The sequence below is a fragment of the Thunnus thynnus genome, chromosome 23, assembly GCF_963924715.1.
Source record: "Thunnus thynnus chromosome 23, fThuThy2.1, whole genome shotgun sequence".
Lineage (NCBI taxonomy): Eukaryota > Metazoa > Chordata > Actinopteri > Scombriformes > Scombridae > Thunnus > Thunnus thynnus.
The window spans coordinates 23,376,063-23,402,760 of NC_089539.1; the positions used below are offsets into that span (position 1 = coordinate 23,376,063).

The following is a 26,698-nucleotide window of genomic DNA, read 5'->3' on the forward strand; positions in this document are numbered from 1 at the left end:
ATTTATGATGATGATTTATGAAGGTCTACTTGCTTGTTCAGGTACAAAACGCAAAGCCTGTGCAGTGTGAATGCAGTCTCAGCATTTTACAGCCTGTTCAAAAAACTTTTTTATAACAGTTTGTGGTAATATGAAAGTGGTATTATTACAGATGTTTTACTTTATCCCACTGAAACATTCAATGTGCTATTTTACCTTTGTTGTCTTCTAGCTGCTGATGCTGTAAATAGTGAATAATTACCTGATAGTCACTGATTAGTCATCAGGCCTGCAGTTATAAATTATGACAAGTCATTAATTAAGGGTTAAGTGGTTCACACACATGAATTTATGGCAAATTATCTTGTCTTTAATGGCTCCGTACGTTATAAGTCTGTGACCCTGTTCAATAAGTAAATCCTAACCTGACTCCAATAAGCCCCTCTATCTTTTTACAGGGGATTAGAAAGAGGAGGAGGAGGAAGAGGAGGAGTAGGAGGAGGAAGAGGAGGAGCTGCACATGGAGGAAGAGGAGGCGTCCTGTCTATCTGTGTCCAGAGGAGAGGAGCGGCCGCCATGTTAACCAAGAAGCCCGGAGCCTCGGTCCTCCCGACGGGTGAGCACAGCCTCTGTAGCCGGCCAAAGGGCGCCTGAGCCCGGCCAGTCAAGCGGAGACACACCGCTGACTGTCCGCTTCCGCTAACCTCCCTTTAATCCGGCGTAAATGAGAGTATAATGAGTCAGAAACGAAGGAAAACACTGAGGGAAGGGCTGCAGGGCTCTGCTAGCTATCTGGCAGGATAGAAACAGACCCTGACTCGCCCTTTAGTGCTCATTAAATTAACTGTAATCTCATAAAAATGGAGACAGAAGGGAAGCTGCGACGTTATCTTTACGGTAGAAACTAAACCGGTAAAAAGGAATAAACGTGAAAGCAGCTTCAGACGTCTTCTTTCTCTTGTCTGTCAGGTTTATTTTTAGCTAGCTAACCAGCAGATGAGATGTGACAGCAGCAGTAAAGAAACAGGTTTCCCCTGCTCTTGTTTACTGCCTGATTATTTCTGATTTTGACTGTTTGTAAAGCCTTTTAAAGCATCTCTGTTACTGTGTTTGGCGTCTTTAACGTATTTCTCGGTGTATCCGGTGTGTGTGTGTGTGGCGTTAGCTAGATATGGTATTCGGTGGTGTTTTGTGTGTTTTTTTCGGTTGCTGGGTAATTTTCGGCCTTCAACTCGGCAGACAGAAATAAAGCTTCGGTTCAGTTCAGTCAGAGGTCAGTTGGTTCCACTTTGGTATTTTAACGTCTGTATAATGTCTTTTTTTCTTGCTGTCAGCACTAAAATAGACAACAATGAGACATTTTTTCTCATTTAACTAGCTTAAGAAACACAAAATGGGCTCTTCAAACTGAAACTTGAATGTTAAAGTGGTTGCTGTAGATTTGTGTTAACCTGAAACTGTTGAGAGTGATTGTGTTATAGCTTTATAAACGGCTAATGTCACTGTAAATACCATTAGAGGACATTATTTTATTCTCTGGAAGTTTAATAGGCTAATTCCTGTTCATAGAATTCTATAATGATATCTATAAATTCAAATGTAAATATTAATGTAAAAGTGAAGTTTCTTTAGTTACAGAGAGTTGCCATGTAATTAAACTGTAAAGTTGTGAATTGGGAGGAGATATTTTGGGTACCTTTTAGTTACTGAAGTAAAAATCGCATTCATTTTTCCTGTTTTGTGGAATGTTATGTGATTCTTAAGGAGAGCAGGATGGGCAATGGAGAAAGAAATGACTAATTTGTGCTCGGAGGAGATATTTCTGGCACATTTGGTTACGGAAGTAAAAATGGCACTCATTTTTCCCCATAGACAATGTTAGGTGATTCTTACGGAGCCCGGGTGGGGCTATGGAGAAAAACAAACAAGTTTGTGCTCTCGGTTTAGTAATTCATGCTTGGAGGAAGTATTTCAGGCACCTTCGGTTGCGGAAGAAAAAAATCGTGATTCTTACCGTAGACCAGAGGGGGGAATGCAGAAAAAAATAACTACTTTGCGCTCTCGATTTATCTATTTTGCATCTTCCCCTCTTTTAAAGGGAACCGAACGCATTCAGTCAGCCAGAAGTTTGAAGAACAAAGACGACATTTCCCCTGTAACGTCACTTACTGATCCAAGCTGGATCCAAGGCAGCCGGGAAGCGCTCCACAACCATGGATGTATTAAGAGAATATAAAATATAATGTAAACATATTTATGTCAACAACCGTGAAGCTGAGTTTTTATGAACTGGATAACGTCCGCAGGAGCATGAAAGTGTTTTCGGCAAAAAGGTCCATTATCCCGTACAGTATGTTTATAAATGTATTCTACGGGATATTATACGGGATCTCAAGGATAACACAGTGTTGTGCTTAAAGTATATCTACACACTGTAGTCCAAGATAAAAATAAACGTACTTAAATCCAAGCGGTCCATAGTGAGGGTGTACGCCGGACGTGAGACTTACTTGCGGGGGAATTCAGTTAAACTGAGAGCACAAATTAGCTATTGTTTTTCTCCGTGGCCTCTATCTGGGCTCCGTAGGGTTAGCTGTGTGAGATAGCACCGCAGATCTAGTCGCTATGTTCACTTTAAGGTCAGTTTTGTTTTATAAGCCTGTTTTTATTTTCAGTTATCTCAGCAGGGGTGGTCTTTGTTTCAGGCGATGTCCACCGACATTATAAAACACTTTGGGAGATCCTGTTTATTCTTAAAACAGTGAATATGAGCAGGGCTACAGCTAACGATTGCTTCCATTAGCAATTCATCTGCCAATTATCTTCTTGATTAATCATTTTAGCCTATAAAATGATGCCTTCAAATGTCTTGTTTTGTCTGATACTCAGTTTAAAAAACAGAGAAAAATGGCGCATCTGGCTAGAACCAGCAAATGTTTGGCATTTTTGCTCAAAAAATGGATGAAACAATTAGATTAATTTGCTGGCCATTGATTAATCGACTAGTTGTTGCAGCTGTAAATATGAGTTGACAGATGTTTTAACTTTCATATTGGTTGGGCTGAAGTAGCTGTAATAACATACATAATCTGGTGGATCATTTAATTACAACAAGGTGTGATCACAGAAAGTATTCAAGACCAAATATTACGGATTCATTGAATATTGTTGTAAACATTCTTAGCTGTTCAGTCTAGTGTATCACATTTCCTCCGGCTGAAAATGATAGGTTTTACTCTACATCGTTAAGTAGCCACATGGTCACTACAAGCCCCCCTGCAAGACCTTTGAATATCACTTTAAACACAGGCTGCTATTACAGGCCTTCAATTAGCAGTATGGCTACTTCCATTCTACCGTTAGCCGGCTTCAGTATCAGCGTTAGTGGAGTCTGGATGCTGATTATCTTAATGTAAACAGGTAGCTTTGTGGTTACAAGCCCAGTGTTTGCACGGCAGCGTCAGTGTGTAGACATAAATATAGTCACGTTAATGTAAACACAGGCAATTAGCCGATTATGTCAACATTAATGCTCGTCATCGGCTCGTCATTTTTATAGTAGTTTTTAGGGGCTGATGATATCCTGTTTGTCATATTGAAGTTTGTTTTGTAATAGCAGTGTGCAGGGATCCTGCGCAAATCACTGTCTGCCATCTCTATCTTTAATCCCTCTTATTTTACTGTATGCATTCATCATACTGGCGGTTTTATAACCAGTTCATCACTGATTTGTCTTTGTAGAGCAGTGTTTTTTTTCCCTGCAGGCTGTGTGTTGACAGTTTGTGCTGCTACAGGCTGCTTTTTCAGTCGTGCTCCGTTTTGGATCCCAGTTTCATACTATAAAGCAGAAAGTGTACGTTATATGTGTGCGTGTAATATATATAGTCAATGAAACTGTGACTTTGGAACAATACAGCCGATTTCTAAACTTTCATACATTAATAATGTTTTTCCACTGATGATTTATAAGTGGATGTTTTTTTTTGTCTCCAGAAGCATTTGACCGCCGTCCAACAATTTTTGACTTTTGTCCAGCTGTGAGCGGCCTCTCTATATCTGTGTCCACTACAACATTCGCCACAAATTACAGTGATTTTTTTTTTTCAGTGTGCTTCAAAGGAACTAGTTTAAATGATGTTTTGGTTGTCTTTGTAGTCCTGACGCAGTAAAACGTAGATGGTGCACTTTTTATGGACGGTTTCTTCAAAGGCATTCATGATGCTGCGCTCGGGTCAAATTCAAACCCTGCTTACTGTTTTTTTTGTTTTATCTAACATTACTAGGATTTGTTTTGTGTGTTTTATAATAAATAATGATTTTATAAGTTGTCGATTTGCTGCCTTTTGTGCAGCACTTTGTAACATGGTTGTTGGATTTCCTGTTTGGGGAAAATTACAAAAATTATCGGATGCAACTTCTGCAAATCTGCCATCGAAAAGGGCATTTCAGACACTGTTAGACGATTTGACCGACACTTTGTTTGAACCATACTGAGGCCTTTAAAATGAACTGATATTGACCTTCTAATCATACTCAGTGTAGTTGTTTTTACAGCGTGAACTCACTACAGTGCAAAAATGTTGCTAGAATTAGTAGAGTATGCAACTGGGATCCAAATAAAGTCACCTACAGTGACCCATGAGGGACAAAAGTAAAAATGTCAGCAGGTAGAAAAGTAAAAAAAAAAAAAAGGGAGCCTTTTGTCTTTGCATCTGTAATTTCCAGTTTTTTTTTTTTGTTTTTTGTTTCCTCAGCACCTCTGTTAGTTTGTGACCCTGCTGGGCGTCCCAGCGCTGCATGTGTGCGGTCACGTTGCTGCAGATTTTCCCACTCGTCCTGTCGAGCAGCATGCCGAGCGTGCTCGCCGGCGCTCTGGCATTTTCAGCGCGGTGTCGAGTTCACATTCAGCACGCTGCTGTTCCACTCTGTTAGTATGCATCCATCAGGCTCGCAGCATGGAATACTGTATGTTCTCTCAGATATAGATCCCTGGTACATTATCAGTATGTACTGTAGAGTTAAAGCACATTATGGTTACACACTGTAGAGCTGCTGAAGGGCTGAGAGGCCGGCAGGAAACTCCATAGATGATGTAAATTAGAGCCTAATGAGGCCATATTAACAATACAATCATGTGATATTGGCTGGTAATAAGAGCTGCAATGATTAGTCGATGGACAGAAAGAAGTATTTTGATAATCGAATAATTGTTTTGAGTCACTTTTTCAAGAAAAAATACCCAAATTCTTTGATTCCAGCTTCTTAAATATGACTATTTTTTGGTTTCTTTAGTCTCTATGACAGTAAACTGAATATCTTTGAGTTTTCAACTGTCGGTCGGAACAAAACAACATTTAAGGACGTCACCTTGGGCTTTGGGAAACGGTGATTTCCATTTTTCACCTTTCACTAACATTTTATGGACCAAACAACTAATCAGTTTATGGAGAAAAACAATGTTAACAATAACAACAAATAAACAAATTAATCGATGATGAAAGTAATGGTTAATTGCAGCCCTACTGGTAATTATTTTTCCTTCAAATCTGCCAATTAAAAGTAAATCATTCAGTGCTGCTATTGACTACACTACATATCTACTCTTGTATATCTTCCAACACATACACTGACCAATGATCAATATGTTTGTAATAAGCCGATATTTTATGATAATATCAGCCATGATTTATTGGTGGAGCTCTAGTTTAACTGGAGGTTTTGTTTTGTTGGGTATATTTGGTGTGCTACACTATAATATACTGAAATAAGTAAAAATGATCAATCGTTTCAGCTCTAATCTGCAGGAGAGGAAGAAGAAGTGCCTGTGAATTGATAAAATTGCAACAGACAGCATCAGAATGTATTGTGATATAGATTATTGGTTTGAGCCTCTACTCGTTAGCAGGATTGCAGTGAAGATGCATCATAGGCTGCATTGTGTTTGTGCTGTGTCGGCAGCTGATTACAGTAACGATGCACGTCAGGCGCGGTATTGTTTGCGAGTACTGTAGCGGTAGTTTTTTTGTCACGTACTAGTTTTACAGCGTGTTGGCAGCGTGGATCTGTACAGTTGTTAAATGTGGTTTGTGTCTCCGAGTCGTCCTCATTAGCAGGATTACAGCGAGTGTTCAGATTAGAGGCAGAGAGCAGCAGCAGAGACCATCTGTCCGCTTGAACCTGCACATCGCTGCACGAACACAGGAAGCCGCCGAGAGCTGGACAGCAGCAACAAAGTCTCCGTCTGCATGCGCTGGTTTTATATCGGTTTATTCCTCCGGTGGATGACCGGCCAGTCGCAGACGTCGTCGCATCACGTTCACATATTTCCAGCAGCCGCAATATCAGAAAAAAATGTGTCAGTGATCCCCAAAACATTTAGTTTAGCTCATATCCAACTGTAGTAACTGTAAAGTAACGGCAGATGTAGACATGCTGATGTGCATCAACTATAAGCAAAGAAAGTATGTTTCTGATGCTGTTAGGAAGCAGCCAGAAATACCAGAAGAAGAATATTTTGTGCACTTTAGCAGTTTAACGAAGTAGCTAACAATTATTCACAACATTATTGTTATTACACAGATTTACATAGATTTTGTCAATTAATCAATTAATTGCTCGGTCTATTAAATGTCAGAAAATAGTGAAGAATGGCATCACAGTTTCCTGAAACCAAGATCTTTAGGTTGCTTATTATGTCTGACCAACAGTCTAAAAGCCAAAGATATTCAGTTCACTACTATGTATGACAAAGAAAAGACAATTAAGAAGGTATGACTTAGCAATTAAGCTGTTATCAAAATAATTTTCTAATGGACTAGTTGTGTCAGCTCTACCTACAAGCACGGACTATGATCAAGACAAAGGTTTTTATTGTCTTTACGAGCTCTCATGCTGCTCCCTCACCCACATACAGCAGATCAGTCGTCGACGGTTGAACCGATCAGATAAGGACAACAACAGCGTGTTCTGTGCGATCGTATGTGTGTTGAAATCACTGGAGCTGCGTTCCTGCTGTCAGTCGAGAAAAAAAAGAAAACATCTCATTCAGTTTCACATTGACAGACCCCGGAGAAGCTACTTTCACACTGATAGTAAAGATGACGTATGCGTCTTTAGAAAGAGACGGATGCATGACCTTTATTTATTTCACTGAGAGGAAGCCTCTCTCTCTCTCTTCGCAGGAACGCCCTGATTATCATTCATGCAGTTACACACATTCACTCCTGGAAGCTGCCCAGTATAACCACCACAGTCCACTGGAGCAGTTGGGGGGGGGGGGGTTAAGGGCCTTGCTCAAGGGCACCTCAGTGGTGGTAATGAGGGAGGGTGCTTATTTTCCAGTCCAGGGATTGAACTGGTGACAGGTCACAAGCTTGCTTCTCTAACCTTTAGGTCATCACTGCAAGACTGCAACTAACCAGTCTGACAGTTATTTTCTTGATTAATTGATTAGTTGATCAGTTTCCCACAGCTAGAGCTGCAACGATTAGCCAATTAACCGATTAGTTGTCAACTAACAACTATTTTAATAATCGATTAATCGTTTGTAGTCATTTTTTTTAAAGAAAGAAGTGCAAATTCTCTGATTCCAGCTTCTCACATATGACTGAATGAGTGAATATTTTTCTGGTTTCTTTAGTCCTCTATGACAGGAAACAAAATATCTTCGGGCTCTGGACTGTTGTGGACCAAAACGAAACATTTGAAGTTGCATCCTGGACTTCATCCACATGTTTCAACATCATTAATCAATAATGAAAATAATCGTTAGTAAGAGCTCTACCCACAACTCAAGCTGCAACCTCAGTTGTCTTTTCTTTGTCCCGACTGACAGTCGACAACCCAAATATATTCAATTTACTGTCATAAAAGACTTTAACCAGAAAATATTCACATTTGAGAAGCTGGAATCAGAGAATTTGTTTCTTTTTTTCTTAAAAAAAAATTAACCCAAAGCGATGAATTGATTATCAAATACTTAATGTTGAGTTAACAGATTAATTTTCTGTCGACTATGTTGTAGTTCTAGTCTGCTGCTTCTTAGCTTCTTGGATTTTCACTCACAGCTCTCTGATCCACCAATGACCCCTAATGTGGTGAAGTATTTGTCCTGAAAACGAGATGAGCTCAGAATAAAATAAGGCAGCATCAGTGGACTCAAAGTGTCGTGACAAGTTTGGTTTTCTGGATGTTGCCCCGTTTCATTCTGCTGTTTTACTGGGAAATACAGGAAACCACAGAAACAGCAAAGCCAGTCAACACTTTTTAACTCTCAGTATTAAGATAGTGGTCTCCTGTGACCTCTGACCTTTGACCTGTCTTGTGTTACTGCTGTTGTTATGTTGCCATTAAAGGAGGTGAAACTGCAGAGAGAGAGAGAGAGACAAGAGGTGAGCGAGGTAGAGAGAGGTAGGTGGTGTATTGGGGATTATCAGACTATATTAAAACCTTCATCCTCCTTATACCGAGTCAACCTGCAGGACCTGCGCAGCCTGCAGACGGACTCCAGGTCACCGCAGCCCCGGTCAGCCCGGTCCAAGGCTGTTTAAGACTGTTCAGGTCAGATGTTCCTCCAGACATCAGGTCACGGTTCATACAGTGACCAACTTAACAACCGCTCAGTATGTTTCCATCCGTCTACTCAAACAGAGACTGAGCCAACTAGAGCTGCAATGATTAGTCAGTTATTTTGATAACTGAATAATAGTTTTAATCCATTTTTATGCAAAAATGCCAAACATTGGCTGGTTTCAGCTTTTCAAATGTGATGATTTAATGATTTACAACTGATGGACAAAACAAGACATGAAGACGTCTACTCAGTTCCACATAGTTACTGTACACTTGGTAGGGCTGCAGCTAGATTACTTTCTAGATTAATAGATTAGTTGATTGGTTTATATCGTTGAAAACTTATGGCTCTAATGTTGTAGCACCACTGCTAACAAGGAAACAGGAAATTATACAAAATGTATTTCAAAGTTGTTTTTTTTGTTTGTTTTTTCCTAAATTTGCTCCTGATGTGTACGACCGACTCAGACTGAACCTTCAGTTGGGAATCACTTTGTTTTTGTCGACTTCAACACCGGAGCTGAGAGTGGGCCTGCTCTGACTCACACTGTCCTCAGTTTCCCTCACAATTATGTATTTATAGGTAATTTTGAGACAAGACTGTTAAAGTTTACAGCCTGTAATGTTGTTATCCTGCATTACTCTGTGTCGAGCTAAAAAAAGGCAATGATTCGACTCACAAAATGCGAGTTGACTGATAATTCGTCATAAAAAGGCCGCTCCTATCCGTATGTGTTTATATGTCTCTCTCTCTGTCTGTTCATTTCTAAACATACTGAATCTAAAACCGATCGGCTTTCTAGCTTCCTGTCAGTGTAAACATCTCCTCCACCAGTGTGGAAGGACCCACCTTTATGTTATTGGAGAGATTCACAGACATGTTCCGAATACGTGACTTACATAAGAAGCTGTTTTGGCGGCGGTCGTGTCATGTGATATTCGGTATGTTAAAGAGAGGCATCGATACATCTTGTACTTTGAAAGGTCTATACTCTGCTCGCGGTATAACATCACTACTAAGTGTAGAGTTCAAACCTGGCAACCTCACTGCGAGGACAGGACTTCAGAGATGCTGCGTTCAGTCACAACAAGTAGCTCCGACGCTAACTGCTGCTAAAACTACGACATCCTCTGTTTACGTTTCTGTTTCTGCATCGGTTCAACTGATATTGATCTTCTTGTTTGAATAAGAATTCAACAAAATCTCTTTTGTTTTTTGTCTCTCAGGCAAAGTGGGCGAGCCGGTCTACTCTCCTGGTCACAGCGGCTCTCAGACAACGTCACCCATCGCCCTGCCGCCGCTTCGCAACATCAACCACAACCCCCTGACGGTACAAACACACACTCACACGTATTATTAGACTTTACTGTCATTTATTTACCACATGCTGAGATCATCAATTCATCACGTTTCATCACAGACTGTGTGTCACATGTGTTGTGCGTAACTCGTAGCAACGAACCTATCAGTGACTCTGCAGCTCCTCTCGGCTTTACGGAGCTTTATAGTGAGTTTCAGCTCATTGTTTATCTGTCCGGCTGCAACTTTACTGTTTTGGTTCACTCTCAGCGCTCTCATAGCGTCGTTTTGGGCCGCGGCAGGCAGCTGTTTTCAGAGAAAAAGCTGTAAAAAGCCACAGACACAGTTAGCTGTAGACTAGCTGGTGAACATAGTGGAGCATTTAGCAGCTAAAGAGCCAGATATTTCCCTCAGGAGTTGGTAGAGAGCAAAAACAGAGCTAAAAGTGAGTGAATATTGGACTTACATTCACCAGATGGACAGAAACACGACTCCACATGAATGATAATGTTGCTCCGTGACTGCTGGATGTGGAAATAAGCAACTGTTTGCTAACAAGTTCAACATATCAACTGTAAAGCTGATGATGTGTCAGTGTTGTGTTCAGTTGCTCAGTTATATTATTCTTGTTATTTTCCTGCTTTGACTGACAAGTGTCCACAGTATGAAAAACTGTCAAGTATCCAAAGTTCATTGTCAAGTAGTTCCTGATCTAATATGGATAACTTTTGTAACTTTAGACTTCAGGCAAAGTTCTTTATTTAACACTGATGCTTTGAGTAGTTTCTCAAATTTTGTTAAATGGAAAAAAAATGTGTTTATATTCTCCAAAGTAAAATGACAAACTCAGATACTGAATTGGCACTGATGTCTGACCGGCTCGTTCAATCACTGCATCACATCTACAGCACGGGAAGAAAACTGCTTCTCGTTAACACACAGTATTTTAAACATTCAAATGAAAGTCTTGATATTTCATAATTACCCATAACTTGCATTTTAAACTTACATGTCTGCTGAAATACAATGTAGTGAGTCTCTTCTTTGCCATTTTCACATAATTAGTTCACTGAGAGACTGAGCTTAAAGAAAATGAGAATAAAGAAAACATTTACTTGATAAACTCAAACTCAATTAAATATTGTATCAATATCAAAACTGAATTGTTTTATGTGTAAACATAAATATGTGTTTGTGTCTTTTGTGCCTGCGTGTTTATTTTGTGGGCTCTCAGTTGGAAAATCGAGCATCAGCTGACAAACATCAGTAAACTAAATCAGTCCCTGACTTACATGTGCTTCCTTTGTGCAGCTGAGAGTTTTATTTACACTAATAGGAAAATTGTGTTTGCTTGATTCCTCTGATCACTTGCTGTGCTTGCTGTTGATGCTAACCATTTAATTTAATTCATTCAACCATTTCTGGAGGCATCAGACTCTACGTTTCAAACTGTTGGTGTATCAGTTTGACTAATCGTCATGTGTTTGGATATAAAATGTCAACCCGACACTGTATCATAACCACTCTGACTGAAGTAAACCATAGTTTGAGCAGCGAGCTGCTGTTAGCGTGTTAGCCGGCTGTTAGCTCTGTGAAGCAATGAGCCTGAGCAGCAGTTCTCTGGAACGGTCAGCTGTAGCCACGTGGCTAATAATAGCCCGCTGCTCCGGGATGCTTTAAACAGCTGATTGGTTTATAGGCTGGTGTGAAGGACACACACACACACACACACACACACACACACACACACACACAGGACTAATGGTATAAAGGAACCGACACCATCCTCGGAGTGGTATCGTTGCTTTTTATTATATCACTTCTACTGTTAGCATTAGCAAGGTTTGCAGTAGCATATTATAGTAGATGCTTTTGTGTCTTGTAATATTAACTTCCAGAGAAAAACATTAGATGCATATTTATCAAGTGAGGCTACGGTTTATTGTCTAGGCCAGATGAGATTTTATGATATCCAATAACCAATTTAAGGAGGAAACCCCAGAATATCTGTAATATAAACATGAGTAGCTGCAGCAGTGGTGTTGTAAACTATTAATAATGATAGTTGTACTCATAGTCATAGTTCAGGCTGCAACTACACAGTCCAGTGTGGGGGCGAGGGGGTGTAACTATTAGAGCTGGGACAATTAGTCTGTTAATTGATAAGGTGATAGACAGAAAAATGATATGCGTGTTTTGATAAATAATTGATGTTAATAAGCATGTGATATGAAGATTAAATGTGAAGATTTGCTGAATATCTTTGGATTTTTGAAAAACAGACAAGACATCTGTGCTGGGAATGGTGGTGGGTTTTTTCATGATTTGACCAAACTGACCAAACAGTTAATCTCCAAAATAATTGACAGTATAATGATTTTTGCACATAGCAAGACAAAAACACAGAGTTGATTTATTTGTGTGTGTGTGTGTGTGTACTTGTATGTGTGTCTTTGTGAGGACCAATTGGACATTTAGATCTTGGGATTGAGGACATTTTTTTGAAAGAATTCAGGACAGACCTTCAAAAGGACTGATTGACGGTTCCAACGTGGTTTTAGGGTTAAGAGATGGATTTGGGTTCAGTCTGAGGTTGGGGACTGCATTATGTCAGTGATGGTCCTCACAAGTATAGAAGTACAAATGTTTGTTTCTCAAGGTGTTGCCAGGTGAGGGAGGAGTCAACAGAGCCAAACATTTTGCTCTCAGATGTCACTGAAACTACTGACAACACATACTCATGCTAGCGTGTGTGTGTGTGGGTGTGTTATTGTTTCGATTTCATCTCTTGATTCACTTCCTTATTTTTACACCACAGTTCCCTCACAAAATACCTACACAATGAGATTTTTGATAAATGATCATGAGTAATGTGGATATAATGACTAAGTGGGTAAAGGTGAATAATAGAACAGCTAAACAGTCTGGTGAGTTCAGACGGTTACATCACTTGACTGTAACGCAGCCTTTAAAACCAGGAAAAGACACTTCTACCATATCACCATATTACAATATCCAAAATCTAAGACGTTATCTAGTCTCAATCGTGATATCAATTCATTGGCCAGCACTAACTCACATTATTATCATTAGGTCTTTGAACTGAGCTGTGTGTGTGTGTGTGTGTGTGTGTGTACACACCGAAACCAAACGCACCTCTGTTATCTGAAAGGACCCAGGTGTGCTGGTCACCACAGCAACAGGGAGTGACTCACAGAGCGAGAGACAAAGAGACAGAATGAGAGAGAGAGAGTGTGTCTGTTTATTTGTCCATCAGTCACAGTCAGACAGTACGAACATTAATTTATGAGCATGAATTATCCACATTTTTACCCCTGATATCTTCCAGGATCCATATGGTGGAGAAAAGTCTCTCCTGTTGATGCATTCAAGGACGCTCTGACATCTGCTTTGAGAATCAGCTGTTGAACTGCTTACTAAAAGATAAACATCTTTAGTTAGTCACTTAGTATGGTGAATTTATTAAATAGCTGCACTTCAGTCAGGCGAGCTTCGTCGTCTTTTGTCTCCTACTCACATGTCAGTTTATAGGTGTCCCTCGCCCCTTTTCTTTGTCTATAATAAGTCTGAAAATGGTGAAAATGGTCCATTATAATTTCTAAAATGTCAGCTGAAGCGTAAGAGATGAAAGCAACTGAAATGTCAGTCAGTGTGGTTCCAAACCTTTGTCTGAAACAGCTGGTCTGAACTCAACTATCACGTCATCAACACCCCCCGTCATTGTTTTAAACTGGATATTGCATTTGTATCACTACCACTTTGAGTGATAGAAGTCAGACATTTCAGCAACATTTTAATTTATCCATTAGTTTTAGATAACTATTTCAATTATTTATCAATTACCAAAAGTTATTACAACCTTTCATGCATTCATTTGAGCTATTCCAACCATTTATCCATTCGTTTTAGCTAACAGACTTTTCTGCTTGCTTGCTAACTCGTTTTCATGCGCTCTCGTTTGCAACATGTGGTGGGCAGGTGTTACAGCCTAAAATCTAATCATATTTTCATGTTTTTCATAGTAGTAGAGCTACTCCACAATATTTCCACGTACCCCCTTTCAACTGCAAAAGTACCCCTGGTTAGCAATCAGCGGTTTGAGCCTTAAAAACAACTGAAATGTTGGTCGACTTCTAAGCACTGAAAGCAACTGTTAATTGAAGTTGAAGAGATGAAGTTGAACTTGACAAAACCACCCGGATGGTCCTTCAAGTGAAATCTAAATTCATATTATACTTAAAAGATATAACAAATAATAAATTACTGAAAAATATCCAAAACTGTACAAGTGCAGTAACTGTAGTGAATGTAATCTGTTGCTTCCAGATGATGCCCGGGCTTTCTCTCATCTGACATCTTTGTGTGTTTTTCTTCAGGGAGGCTCTAAAGCCACCATGTCGGACGCTGTCCAGCTATCGTCGCAGTCGCAGGTCCACGTCACCCAGCTGTATGAGGAGAACACCAACAAGCGTCCGGTCCTGACCTCCCAGCCCAACGGCCTGGCACCACTCAGCTCCACCCGGCCAGGCCTGCCCCTGCCGGACCGCCAGACCTCGGCCTCAGATGGCCCCCATCACTGCCGCCAGGGCAGCGCTGCCTCTAACAAGTCCGCGGACAGCAAGCCAAAGCCTACCGCGCTGACGCCGGAGCAGTCCATGAAGCAGTTCATGGCCAAAATGTCGTCGTTCGAACACCATGAGGTTTTCAGCTACCCTGAGGGTAAGTGGGTTTAATATTGATAATGACAAACCAATAATTTAGAGCTGAAAGAATTAATTAATTCATCGATAAGTTGATCAACAGACAAGGATCTCAATGTTCCCTCATTCTAACGCCTTAATTTTGAGGATTTAATGCTTTACTCTTGTTTTCTATGGTAGTAGGTAGAATATTTTTGAATTTTGGACTGTTGGTCAGACAAGACAAGACATTTGATGTTACCCCGGGGACATATGGGACATTTATATTTTATAGACCAAATTGATTAATTAAGACAAAAACAAATTAAACAAAAATGAAAATTATCATTAGTTGCAGCCCTAGAATTATCTGTAGTTGTTGGGGTACAATCCATAATCACCACACCCGTTAAAATGACCCAAGATAAAATAAAACAGATTGTTAGCCTCTATTGACGGTATTGTAAACAACGGATATTTGATTAATCTTATTCTTTCCCCTTTCTCCAGTGTATTTTGTTGGTCCAAATGCTAAGAAGAGGTCAGGAGTCATGGGCGGAGCCAACAACGGTGGCTATGACGATGATCAGGGATCCTACATCCACGTCCCACATGACCACATCGCCTACCGCTACGAAGTCCTGAAGGTCATCGGCAAGGGCAGCTTTGGACAGGTACGACTGTTTTAATAAACTACTAAACTACTACTGCTGCTAACTGTGACTAGGCAAGGCAAGTTTATTTATATAGCGAATTTCGACCCAGCAGCATCCTGGATGAGTTGAATGTGTCTGATCGCTGTCTTGTCCAGCCTGCTAGGAATGAAAGCATCTGCAAGTTTCTCTTTCTGTTGCTTTGACATCAAGTATCTGATCCTTGTGACATTCTTAAGATGGTAGAAGGCTGATCTTGTTATTGATTTTAATGTGACTACTGAAGTTTAGTTCTGAATCTAGGATAACACCTCGGTTTCTAGCTTGATTTTTAACTCTTCCAGGACCACCACCACTAATACTGCTTTTATGAAAACCTTTAAAACAAGTTATACTTTCAGTTTCACAATCTTTTTACATTTCCAACATCACCTCATGATCTTAACATGGATGTCAGGTCACCTTCACAAAAAAAAAAGCATTTTTTACATGAGCCATCTGAAACTCCTGCAGGTTAAACCGGACAAACTAAACGCTGACTGACTGAAAAACAATGTAAAGAGACTTAAAGAAACTCACTTGCCTAGCAACAATAAGACTACTAACAACCCATAATGCAACACTCTCTGTAGGTACCCTCCATTAAAAAAAGAATCTCTCATCTTATGAACATGTAATTGTCACGCCCTTGAATATGAGATGACTCCATAAAATATGGACCAATACAGTAGCGTAATATATAACGTTTATCCATACAAACACTAAAAGTTCTCTGTCACACTCTTTTGTTTTTTGACTCCACATCACAAACTGTGAACCACCACTTGTTGTTTTCTCCTCTATCAGCTCATCATAGTGAGTATCCTCTGTGTCTAATAGATGAAAGACTAATCAGAGTAGGGATGAGCATGATTAATCGATAATCGATAATTGATCATTAAGAATTTTTTAGATCACGTGGACTTAAATCGATTTAACGTTCATATTAAAGTATGTTATGTATGTATGTGTCTTGAAGTTGCAATGAATTTCACTACGTGCTGCAACCAGCTGGGGGCGCAATTTAAATTGAAGAGGGAAAATGAATACTCAGTTGCCGGCGGGCTGCCGTAGAAATCAGACTAAAGTAAACATGAAGAGAGCAAGGTGAAGTTTGGTGTGGGACCATTTTGAGCTAAAAAAACAATGAAGCTCATTGTAAACATTGCAATGCCGTGTATACCCACAACACAACAATGACCTCAGTGATGTACCACTTGAACAACGTACACCTGACACTGGTTAATGAATCCTCCTCCTCCTCTCAACCTACCATCACCTCAGTGTTAGCACGGAGGAGCTAGTGTTTTGTTTTCTGTTTAACAGTTTAACTGTCTTGTATAAGAGGACTGGTGTTGGTCTATAATTTCTTCTTGGAATAAAGATTTCATTGAGGAAAAACATGCTTTCTTTAATATTTTCTGCCATAGGCATTTTTAATGCATATAAAAAAAAAAGATAAATCGATAATTGATCATTAATTTTCCCGATGATCGATTTTCATCGAATTCCATCAAATGCCCATCCCTAAATCAGAGCATTGTTTATTCCTCTCCCTGCAGGTGGTGAAGGCCTTCGACCACAAGTCTCAGAGCCACGTGGCTCTGAAGATGGTCCGCAACGAGAAGCGGTTCCACCGGCAGGCGGCGGAGGAGATCCGCATCCTGGAGCACCTGAGGAAACAGGACAAAGACTCGAGCATGAACGTCATCCACATGCTGGAGAACTTCACCTTCCGAAACCACATCTGCATGACCTTCGAGCTGCTCAGTATGAACCTGTACGAGCTCATCAAGAAGAACAAGTTCCAGGGCTTCAGCCTCCCGCTGGTCAGGAAGTTCGCCCACTCCATCCTGCAGTGTCTGGACTCGCTGCACAAGAACCGCATCATCCACTGCGACCTCAAGCCCGAGAACATTTTACTCAAGCAGCAGGGACGCAGCGGAATCAAGGTGAAACAACACCTCAGTCTGCAGAAACATCTTCTAAAAAAGCCACTAAAAGCTGCTAGAGGCGCGTTATTTCATGTATGAAACTTCTTGTTTTCTCTCCGTCTGTTTGTCTCCAGGTCATAGATTTTGGTTCTAGCTGTTACGAACATCAGAGAGTTTATACCTACATCCAGTCCAGGTTCTACAGAGCGCCAGAGGTCATTCTAGGTAAGAAAATGAAGGAACATGAAGGAAAACTGAAAGCAGCAGTTTGGTTTGGTGTTAGTCACAGGTTTCAGCTCATTTCAGCCATAAAAATCAACTTGTAGAGACTTAATACTTGCAGCAGATGATAATTAATCACATTAAACATTTAGACAACTTTAGATTTTTTGTCAAAGTTACATTAGACAATACAGGTCTCCAATTCAACGAGTGGAATGACAGAAAATTAATCAGTTAATTAATCATCAGTTTTGGAATTTGTTTTGATATTTACTATAAATTATGTATTTTCTTGTTTTCACATTTTTTTTATAGTGAATCAAAATAATAATGGATAGATTAATTGATAAAGAAAATAATTAGATTATTTTTTTCCTGGATGTTGACTGGTTGGCCTCTGCTCTGTCCTCCAGGCTCCAGGTATGGGATGCCTATCGACATGTGGTCTCTGGGTTGCATCCTGGCTGAGCTGCTGACCGGTTACCCGCTGTTGCCGGGTGAAGATGAAGCAGATCAGCTGGCCTGCATCATCGAGCTACTGGGCATGCCCAGTCAGAAGCTCCTTGACGCCTCCAAGCGAGCAAAGAACTTTGTGTCATCCAAAGGCTACCCGCGGTACTGCACTGTTACGACACTGCCCGACGGCACCACTGTGCTGAATGGCGGGCGCTCGCGTCGGGGGAAGGTACGCGGCCCGCCGGGCAGCAAGGACTGGAGTGCAGCACTGAAGGGCTGTGATGACCCACTGTTCCTGGACTTCCTCAAACAGTGTCTGGAGTGGGACCCGGCGCTCAGGATGACGCCCAGTCAGGCGCTGCGCCACCCGTGGCTGAGGAGGCGACTCCCCAAACCGCCGGCAGGAACCACCACGGGGGAGAAGACCTCCTCGTCCAAAAGGGGAACCACCGACGGCGCCATCACCTCCATCTCCAAACTCGCGACAACCTCCACAACCACAACATCCTCCTCCTCCAAAACCAGGACTAACTTGGCAGCAATCACCGACGCCAACGGAAACATCCAACCTAGGACGGTTCTGCCAAAGTTGGTCAGCTGAGAGTGAACGCACCCCGCTTGCTGTGGTGGGAAACGAGACAAGCAACCGTGGGCAACCAGCTGGACCTGAATAAAACTGGTTTGCCCAGTTTTGAAGAGCATTTGGTTTTTTTAAAGCTGGTTTTCACAGCGTTGGGGTGCGTTCAGGACAAATGCGGTCATGGAAACTTGGCATTGGGGTGGTAAAATGAGCAGAAGGGCCAGGCTGGGATGTGTTCATGTAAGTGAGCTGAAGGAAAACCGATGACGATAAATTGTGGTGCATTCAGACTCCTCAAATTCTCAGTCCTGTCTGAAAACGACAGCAGTTGGTTTATAATGTGAGCAGCGAGAAGTGACCACATTAACATTTAAACAGACTGTTCAGCTGCTCAGACAATCAAAACACACCACAACACTCTGTAGCTCCAAACACATCTTAATCAGAAATACATGGTGCTGATGGAGGGAACAAGGCTTTTTTATGTTTTTAACACATAATTTATATAACTTAGCTAAAAGTCAATTAATTGATTAAATACCAAAAACTGTTTATGACTTAGTATTACAAGGTTATATCTGGGAGACAACAGTAGACCCTGCTAACTGACAAATAAGTCAGATATATCTTTATAATTCTAAAGTCATGATTTTCTGATTAGAGCAAAGACTAGCTTGATAGTCTTTGTTATGTATCACTATGAAACAACTAATTTTTGTGTTATGTGTCAGTTTGGGGAATGTTGGTGGTCATTTGTCATTATTTTTTTACTTAAATGACCCCATATTCAAAAAAGAAATCAAATCCAGCTACCCTAACCGAACCAACTACCTGTTAGCTCTGTGCCTGAGCTTTGGCTAACTGTTAACTGGCTAATTAGCACTGGTTAGTTGTTAGACAGCTATCTGTTTGTGCGTAGCTGTCGTTTACCTTTTAACTGGCTAGCAGTTAGCCTAGCAAACTTTGAATCAGTCAGCTAGCTATAGCTGGCTCACTATTTGCCTTTTTTTTGGCAGTCTGGTGGCTAGCCTTAGCCTTTTTTTTAGCCATAGCCTGTTAGCTCTCCACTGCCCGGCCTTACAAAGCACAGACAGAATGATTTCATGTAACTTCTCAGATTTAGAGTTTTTAAGTGTTTTCAGAAGGTAAGCAGACAAAATAGAGGCAAAGAAAGAAATAAAAACAAGAAGAGTAGTATGTTTGGGTCGAGATAAATAGCACCATTTTGTTCCCTATTTAATTAAACAGATGTAATTATTAAGGACACAAAATGGCAGCTGAAGGAGCTGTGAAAAGAGAGGAAGGTGGACTGAAGGCAGTTTTATGGACAAGTTATAAATAACGTTCAAATCAAAGGGCTCTGATATTAAAAAAAAAAGAAATGTGAATTTTAGAAAGTATTTTCTGTTTGAAAAGAGAAAAAACAATGTGGCTGCTGTATCACCTGAGACAGCAAACAGAAGATTAGAGCATTAAATAAAAGCAAAATCAGGTTACAGATATACCATATTTTCTCTAATAGTGGCCGGTATTCAATTAATAGCTGGGTCTCCAATAATGGCAAGGGTGTTGCCTGTTATATAATGTGTATACCAGTTAAATAGTAGTTACCTTGATGTAACTCAAGCTCTATGAGTATTTGCAGAGTGCTCCAATGTAGGCTATATTCCACCACTTAATTTAATAAATTCAACAATATACCTGCTATTTTCACTCAAAGCTGACAGTCACAGAGAGGAGAATGGGAAGGAGGAGACGTAATATCCTTTTAAATAGGGAGATAACAGCGCATATTTTAATACGAGCATATATCCATGAGTATGCTACCTGCATGCTGCAGCTAAATGGTTCTCTGCTAAAACGTTCCGGGTTGAACTCAAGCACTAGAACTTAAGTAGATTACCATATTACCATAATGCAATAACAAAATTTTAACAGCAAATGGAAGCAGATCAGAAAACAAGAAGGCTTTGCACTAAAATATGAGCAAATATACTTGTTAAACAGAGGAAATTAGAAATAAAGGCCTCTTTCTAATATAAGCCTGCTTCCGATAAAATCCTGGTACTACCTGCAGTTGAGGTAAATAAATGCCCCGACCACTATTAGAGAAAATAGGGTACATGTAAAATTTATATTTGGCCAGTCATCATGAAAAGATAAGATCAGAAAGCTGTGATGCCCTAACTCAAGTCTTGCTTCCTGAAATCTGAATTTTAGTAGCATTTTACAGACTGTATTTTAGGAATAGCCATTTTAAATAATTCATTTTATCAATTAATCTATATTGTGAGGAACAAAAAAAATTATAATTTTTATGTCAAATTCATTTTTACTGTGCTAGTAAAAATTCCAGGCTTTAGAAAAAAAGGGTTTAAGCCACCACATGACAGCAAATATGTCCTTTTAATGTCATAGCATAGAGCAGTATTTGTTCAGATGACAGTTAAATTGGGAGGAACAGGCAACATAGCATAGAGAACTGAATGTGTCTTCCTTCTGGCTGTTTGGAAAACACAGTAACTCTCTGAGAGCAGCGTTACATCCTCGATTAAAACAGTCTACAGGATAGAAGAAGTCTGTGTCTGGAATAATAAAAGACATTTGTATATGACAGCTGATAAACTTTTTTTTGTAAGATGAAGCAGCGATAGCCTGAAGGTAACCAGTACAGAGAAGTGTGTCGTCAGTCACATTTCAGGACTACAAACTGTAACTCTGTGTTACTGCGGGGATAGTCTGGAGGGATCAGCAATATGTAGAAATATGTCCTTCTGGGTTTGAACGCCTCATGAAGACTTAGCTCACAGAAAGAGAGTTTAAATAGTCACTAAATGTCGCCACTAAAACATGAAAAAAATTAATATTAATAAAAAAGGGTCCAGTCACACCAGCATGTGTACAAACCTGCCACATAGGTTGCTATCAGTTGTGGTACCAGTTAAATCTAGAGCTGCAACGATTTTGATCGCTCATTTTAGTCTTTTCTTATTATTTTTTTAAACAAAAATACCAAACATTTGCTGCTTCCAGCTTCTCAAATGTACAATCTTTGTTAACATGATAGTAAACTCAAAATCTTTGAGTTTTGGACTGTTAAGACTGGACTGACGAAACAAGACATTTGAAGACCTTAACTTGGTCTGTGGGGATATTTTAATGGACGTTTTTCAGTATTTACTGACCTTTCATAGACCGAACAATTAATCGATAATCAAAATAATCATTAGTTGCTTCCCTAGTTACAGTAAATGTTTCTTGGGCTGATTAGCAGAATGTTGTGGTGGCTACATGGCTTTACTCCCACAGTCCAAAGATATGCAGGCTATGATAAATTGCCCACAAGAGTGAATATGAGCTTAAATGTGTTCATTCATCTAATATAGTGTTTACATGTACTTAAATTGCAGTAAACTATCTACATTAATTAGATTTTCAACATCATATGTACACAATAATGCTTCCTGAAAGCTGATATCCCCAGCTAAAAAATTTCGTGAGTATTTCTGTAATTGCGTGTGCTTCACAAAAACGTGGACGATATAACTAAATATACCTTTAGACAATATGAATTCATCTTCAGATACCCTGCGATACCGTTTATATCATGGTCTGTCCCCTTAATATCTCTGTGTATTAAGACCTTATGAACAATAATACAAGTCAATGAGCAGAACTGATGTATGGAAATGTTGGTTTTCCACATCAATGTTATGATGAAGAACCCTGATTTGTCAGGTATTTCAAAAATACATTAATCTCCGTGGTTACTGTATCCAGTACCAGTCAAAAGTTTGGACACGCTTTCTCATTCAAGGGATTGGGAAGGTTTTGACTGGTACTGTATTAATATCATGATATAATATTGTAATCTTAATTTATGGAGCAATTTGTAGGTTGCAAAAGAGCAAATTCGAACCAACAATCTATTAAAATGTGGAGCATTTCGGTAACAAAAGACCAGGCTAGATTCCGGTTCCAGTTATAAAAGACAAAAGAACAAAAGAAACAATTTCAGTTAAATAAAAAAATTACAAAAAAAAGTACATTTTTTTTTCTGAAGAACATCACATCAATTCACATAAAGACTGAATCTTAATTTTTCAATACAAAGAAACAAATTCTGCTTTCTTTTAAACTAATTTTTCAAAACATAGTATACTGAAATCTCTTGTATCTCTCAATTTTTATTATTTTTTTATTGCATATCCATCACCACCAGTTCGAGTAATACTTAGACAGTAATACTGTCTGATATATTCCCTAAAATGTCTTAAAAGCGTTCCTTATCTTTTTGAACAAGCATAATCCAGCGGACCCTTCAAAATGTAGACTTTACTGGAGAAGAGTTATGTGACATTTTTTAATTCTGATGGACTTGCATTGAATTTTCCTCGCACCTCCAATGTGTGTGCGTGTTTTCAAAGATAAAAATCGTCTGTAATCTCAACATTTTATGAAGATATCACGGCTACTTACTGGTGTGACTGGTCCCAAACTATCAAACAAGCTTGATTCTTGTATAAAGTGTTCAAAGTAACACAACTGAGATACAGATTGAAATAGTATGAAATAAAAAAAAAATAAACAAGTAAAATAGAGCCAAAACATAAAAATAACCAGTTAAAATGATGTATAGACGAGCAGTGGAGTATTGACTGACCAGTGATAGATATTGATCAGAGGTCAGTATTGGTAAAAAATCATCTATCAATCTAATGTGATGTGTGGGTGGGGGGTGTAGAAGATGCTTCTTATTTATTTACTACACTTTAATTAATATTTATTAATCTAATCTACATATTTACTATGATGTGCAGTTTATACCGTATACTTGAATGTGTGTGTGTGCGTGTGTGTGTGTGTGTGTGTGTGTAAGTTGTATGTAGCAGTTTGTATGTGCAATGTTATGAGAAGTTTTCTTTGTTGTTGTTGTTTTTTTTTTTTTTTTTTTAAAGCTTGTTCCCTCACCCAAACACTCGTATGTACACACACAACTGTATCTGAACACACTCTGCAGTTTGGCTCCACCCACTAAAAGTCGAGTCACACCTGGACGAGGATGAAGAGGACTAGGAATAGGAGGAGGATGACCATGGTCGTGTGTGCCGTCGGCCTGGCAACTGTGATGTAATGTAGCACACAGGAGGTGGACGACAACGACGACGACGTAATGCACAGAAGGAACTGAAAATGTAAAACACACAGACACTACCTGCTCCGCCCATCTCAGGGTAAGCCCCGCCCTCTCCTGGACCTAGACAGGAAACAGGAAGTGACTGACGGAGGAGGAGGAGGAGGAGGAGGAGGAAGATGTGTGTGTGTGTGTGGGGGAGGGGGGGAGGGGGGTCCTCTCTGATGTTTTTGTTTTCTAAAGATTTGATTGGTCGGTTGGTTGATTGTGTTTTTTATTTTTTTATGTTTTTTAGTGAGACGGAGTGCTGAGAGTCGTAACTTTGTGCCTTCAGTATCTCATTGCCATGCCACGTCCACCCAACACGCGCACGCACACACACACACACACACACACACACTGATGCACACACATTTACAGTGGCGACGCCATGGCAACAATCACTACGTTAGACAGAAAACTTGTTTTTTTAGGAAATCTTAGTATCCTTAGGTGCAACTCACTATGATGTCATAGAGACTTGTGTCGAGTGAGTTTGGCGGCCAAAGTCTGCGTGCTGATTGGCTCCCGGTTTGTTTCAGCAATGCCCAAAGACACCATGTGAACCCCTTTTGACCTCTGACCTCTAACTTCCAACCCCTGATAGAAGTGGGAACATGGAGACCAAGAGTAATAGAGTGCAGTTAGTGCATAAATGATTTTGTTTTTGCCCTGAACTGAGTCTCTCCGGCAGCATTGCCCCCAGAAGGTGCCACCAATCAAATGCATTAGATTGTGGATGGTTAACAATGACACTATAAAAGTATATATTTACACCAGCGCCATGTAGAATACTGGATTTCAATTGACACAAAGTTGTGTAAAAATTGTACTAACACTGGTTCTGTTTAAAAAACAAAAAAAAAACAAAACAACATGAATTTGAACCTAAAACTAAAAAAACAAAACCGTTAAGAAATTCGAAGCAGAGAAAGAGTTTGAAAATTGCAGTAATATTAATGATAAAAGACATTAGAAGCATGAAAAAAGTAATATTTATCTTAACATTGGTTAAGACAGTGCCAACACTAAGTTTCTGTTGATGGAAAATGAACAGACATGTGACCATGGATACATCGTGAAATAGAGGCCAGTATAACTATGTTTGGCTCTCTATTGAACCTTTCTTAGCAGAAGGTTGGATACTCAACTATCCCAGTTGTTTTGAATGCACCGTTAATAAATAAAAAATGCTAAATGACAGTGCTTTGTGGAAGCCCTTGTCTGCCAGAAAAAGAAAAAAATGAAGGAAGTTGGGAAAAATAAAAATACTCACAGTGAATCAAAATTGACTGTAAGTCAGTATGAAAGTTTTGTTTTAAATCCAAACCGAGATTTTATGTTAGTTTTTTTTTTGGATTTGTTTTGTTTTTTATTTTATTTACACTTGATGGATAAATCCCATTGAGGTCAGCAATGTCATAAAAACTTGCAGACAGGACAATACAAATAAAACTACTAAAAAAACAAGTAACAATGTTATGAAGACTGAAATAAGCTAAGAGGAGACAAAAACATATATACTAAAAGGATCAAGTTAAATAAAAACAAGTCAGAAATTTCACCAAATGTCTCAAAATTTTTATTTTGACATCAGTTGTAATTTTGACTTAGTTTTTGACTTAATATCATATCTATCTCATATTTTGGACTTTAAAAGATTTATGTTTTTTACATTACTATCATAATTTTGACTTAGTAGCTCATATTCTGGACTTAAAAATCATGGTTTTTACTTAATATCTCATAATTTTGTCATATCTCAAATTTTGGACTTCAAAAAAATCATGTTTTTTACTTCATACCCCATAATTTTGATTAACTGCGAGTATTTTTTATTGTTATATTCTTTAACATTTCATCTACTTGTTTATTCTTTCCTGGCAGAAATGGTCTTCTATAATGTTTACAGAGCCAGCAGAGCAGGCCAACGCACCAACCACAGATTGTAGCTTTAAACTGATTAGCACTGACATCTACAAGTGTTTGTGTGTGTGCGTTGGGCCGAGGAGGGGTCGTAAAACATGGCTGCACAATGTACAGACACATATCAGCCAACTGTCGTCGCTCGCCGCCTCGGGTAAGACGGGCGACGCCTGCTGACGACAGGGCTAAGCTAACACTAGCCAATCGACCGCTAGCGTCCGACCGCTAGCTGCTGCACTGATGTTTGTTTTCTCTACAGTGAAGCTAACACTAGCCTACTGCTAACTGACCGCTAGTAGCACATAGCAAGTTTTTACCTGCTAGCTGTGCTGTACAGTTGTGCTAGCATTAGCATTAATGTGGTTTTAAAGCGTTGTTTTTTTTCATGTTGGTACCTCAGACTGCTCAGTTATCATTATTATGATTATTACTGTTGTCATTGTTGTGACTAACACCCAGGGCATTTGGTTGATTCTACCAAAGTGCATTCCTTTACAAAGCTAGTGCATAGCTAGCTGCTCAAACAGATGGACAGGAAGATAGAAAGTAAGACGTAAAGTGTAAAGCAAGTGAATAGAGGCAATCAGACAAGAAGCAGCGGCCGCCTTTCAAACAATGAGGAGGGAATAGAATATTAATGGTGTTTTTGTTTTTTTTTTGTTTTTTAATAAAAAAATTATTGTTAAAAGGCTGCAGTCACATGAAAACATGAAGTCTGGTTTATCTGACCTCTTGGTAGCATTCACAAAATAAAATATTTTGTTTTTCTTCTCATGTGTGAAAGCAGCTGTAGTCTAGCTAGCCTGTTGGCTCGTTGCAAGCGAGTTAGCCAGCTAGCTCATTTAGCCATTTAGCTTCTATCGAAAGGTCTCTGCAGATGGAGGTTAGCCGCTGTTAGCGTGAAGCTGCGCTGAATTTCTGTGATGTTTGCCAGCTGGGTTTTAATGTGGATTTTATCTGTACATAATGTGGAAAAAATGTTTGAATAATAATTTTTTTTGAGTTTGAATGCGCTGCTGTGCCACGCCGCGGCCAGTTTTACAACGTACTGTATCTACTGTACAGAACACAGAAGTCGACACTTTTCTAGTGAGCCTTTGTTACATTTTATTGTGGTGGAAAAATTATTATTATTATTAATAAAACAGTTTTATTGATCATTGTA

General features: G+C 39.5%; 1 protein-coding gene across 1 annotated transcript; it reads left to right on the forward strand.

Moving 5' to 3' along the window:
• The first annotated feature begins 398 nt into the window (after nucleotides 1-398).
• On the forward strand, nucleotides 399-26,698 carry dyrk2 (dual-specificity tyrosine-(Y)-phosphorylation regulated kinase 2). Its single transcript, XM_067582338.1, has 7 exons — nucleotides 399-595; nucleotides 9,778-9,881; nucleotides 14,248-14,590; nucleotides 15,061-15,224; nucleotides 16,805-17,194; nucleotides 17,311-17,401; nucleotides 17,812-26,698. The coding sequence occupies exons 1-7, from the start codon at nucleotides 556-558 to the stop codon at nucleotides 18,453-18,455; spliced, it is 1,776 nt and encodes a 591-aa protein (XP_067438439.1). The 5' UTR covers nucleotides 399-555; the 3' UTR covers nucleotides 18,456-26,698.

What these genes read in the sequence shown, in the direction of transcription:
- dyrk2 (XM_067582338.1), top strand. Translation starts at nt 556, where the DNA reads ATGTTAACCAAGAAGCCCGGAGCCTCGGTCCTCCCGACGG. An exon ending in AGGGACGCAGCGGAATCAAG is followed by an intron (nt 17,195 to 17,310) that starts GTGAAACAACAC and finishes GTTTGTCTCCAG; the next exon opens with GTCATAGATTTTGGTTCTAG. An exon ending in AGCGCCAGAGGTCATTCTAG is followed by an intron (nt 17,402 to 17,811) that starts GTAAGAAAATGA and finishes TCTGTCCTCCAG; the next exon opens with GCTCCAGGTATGGGATGCCT.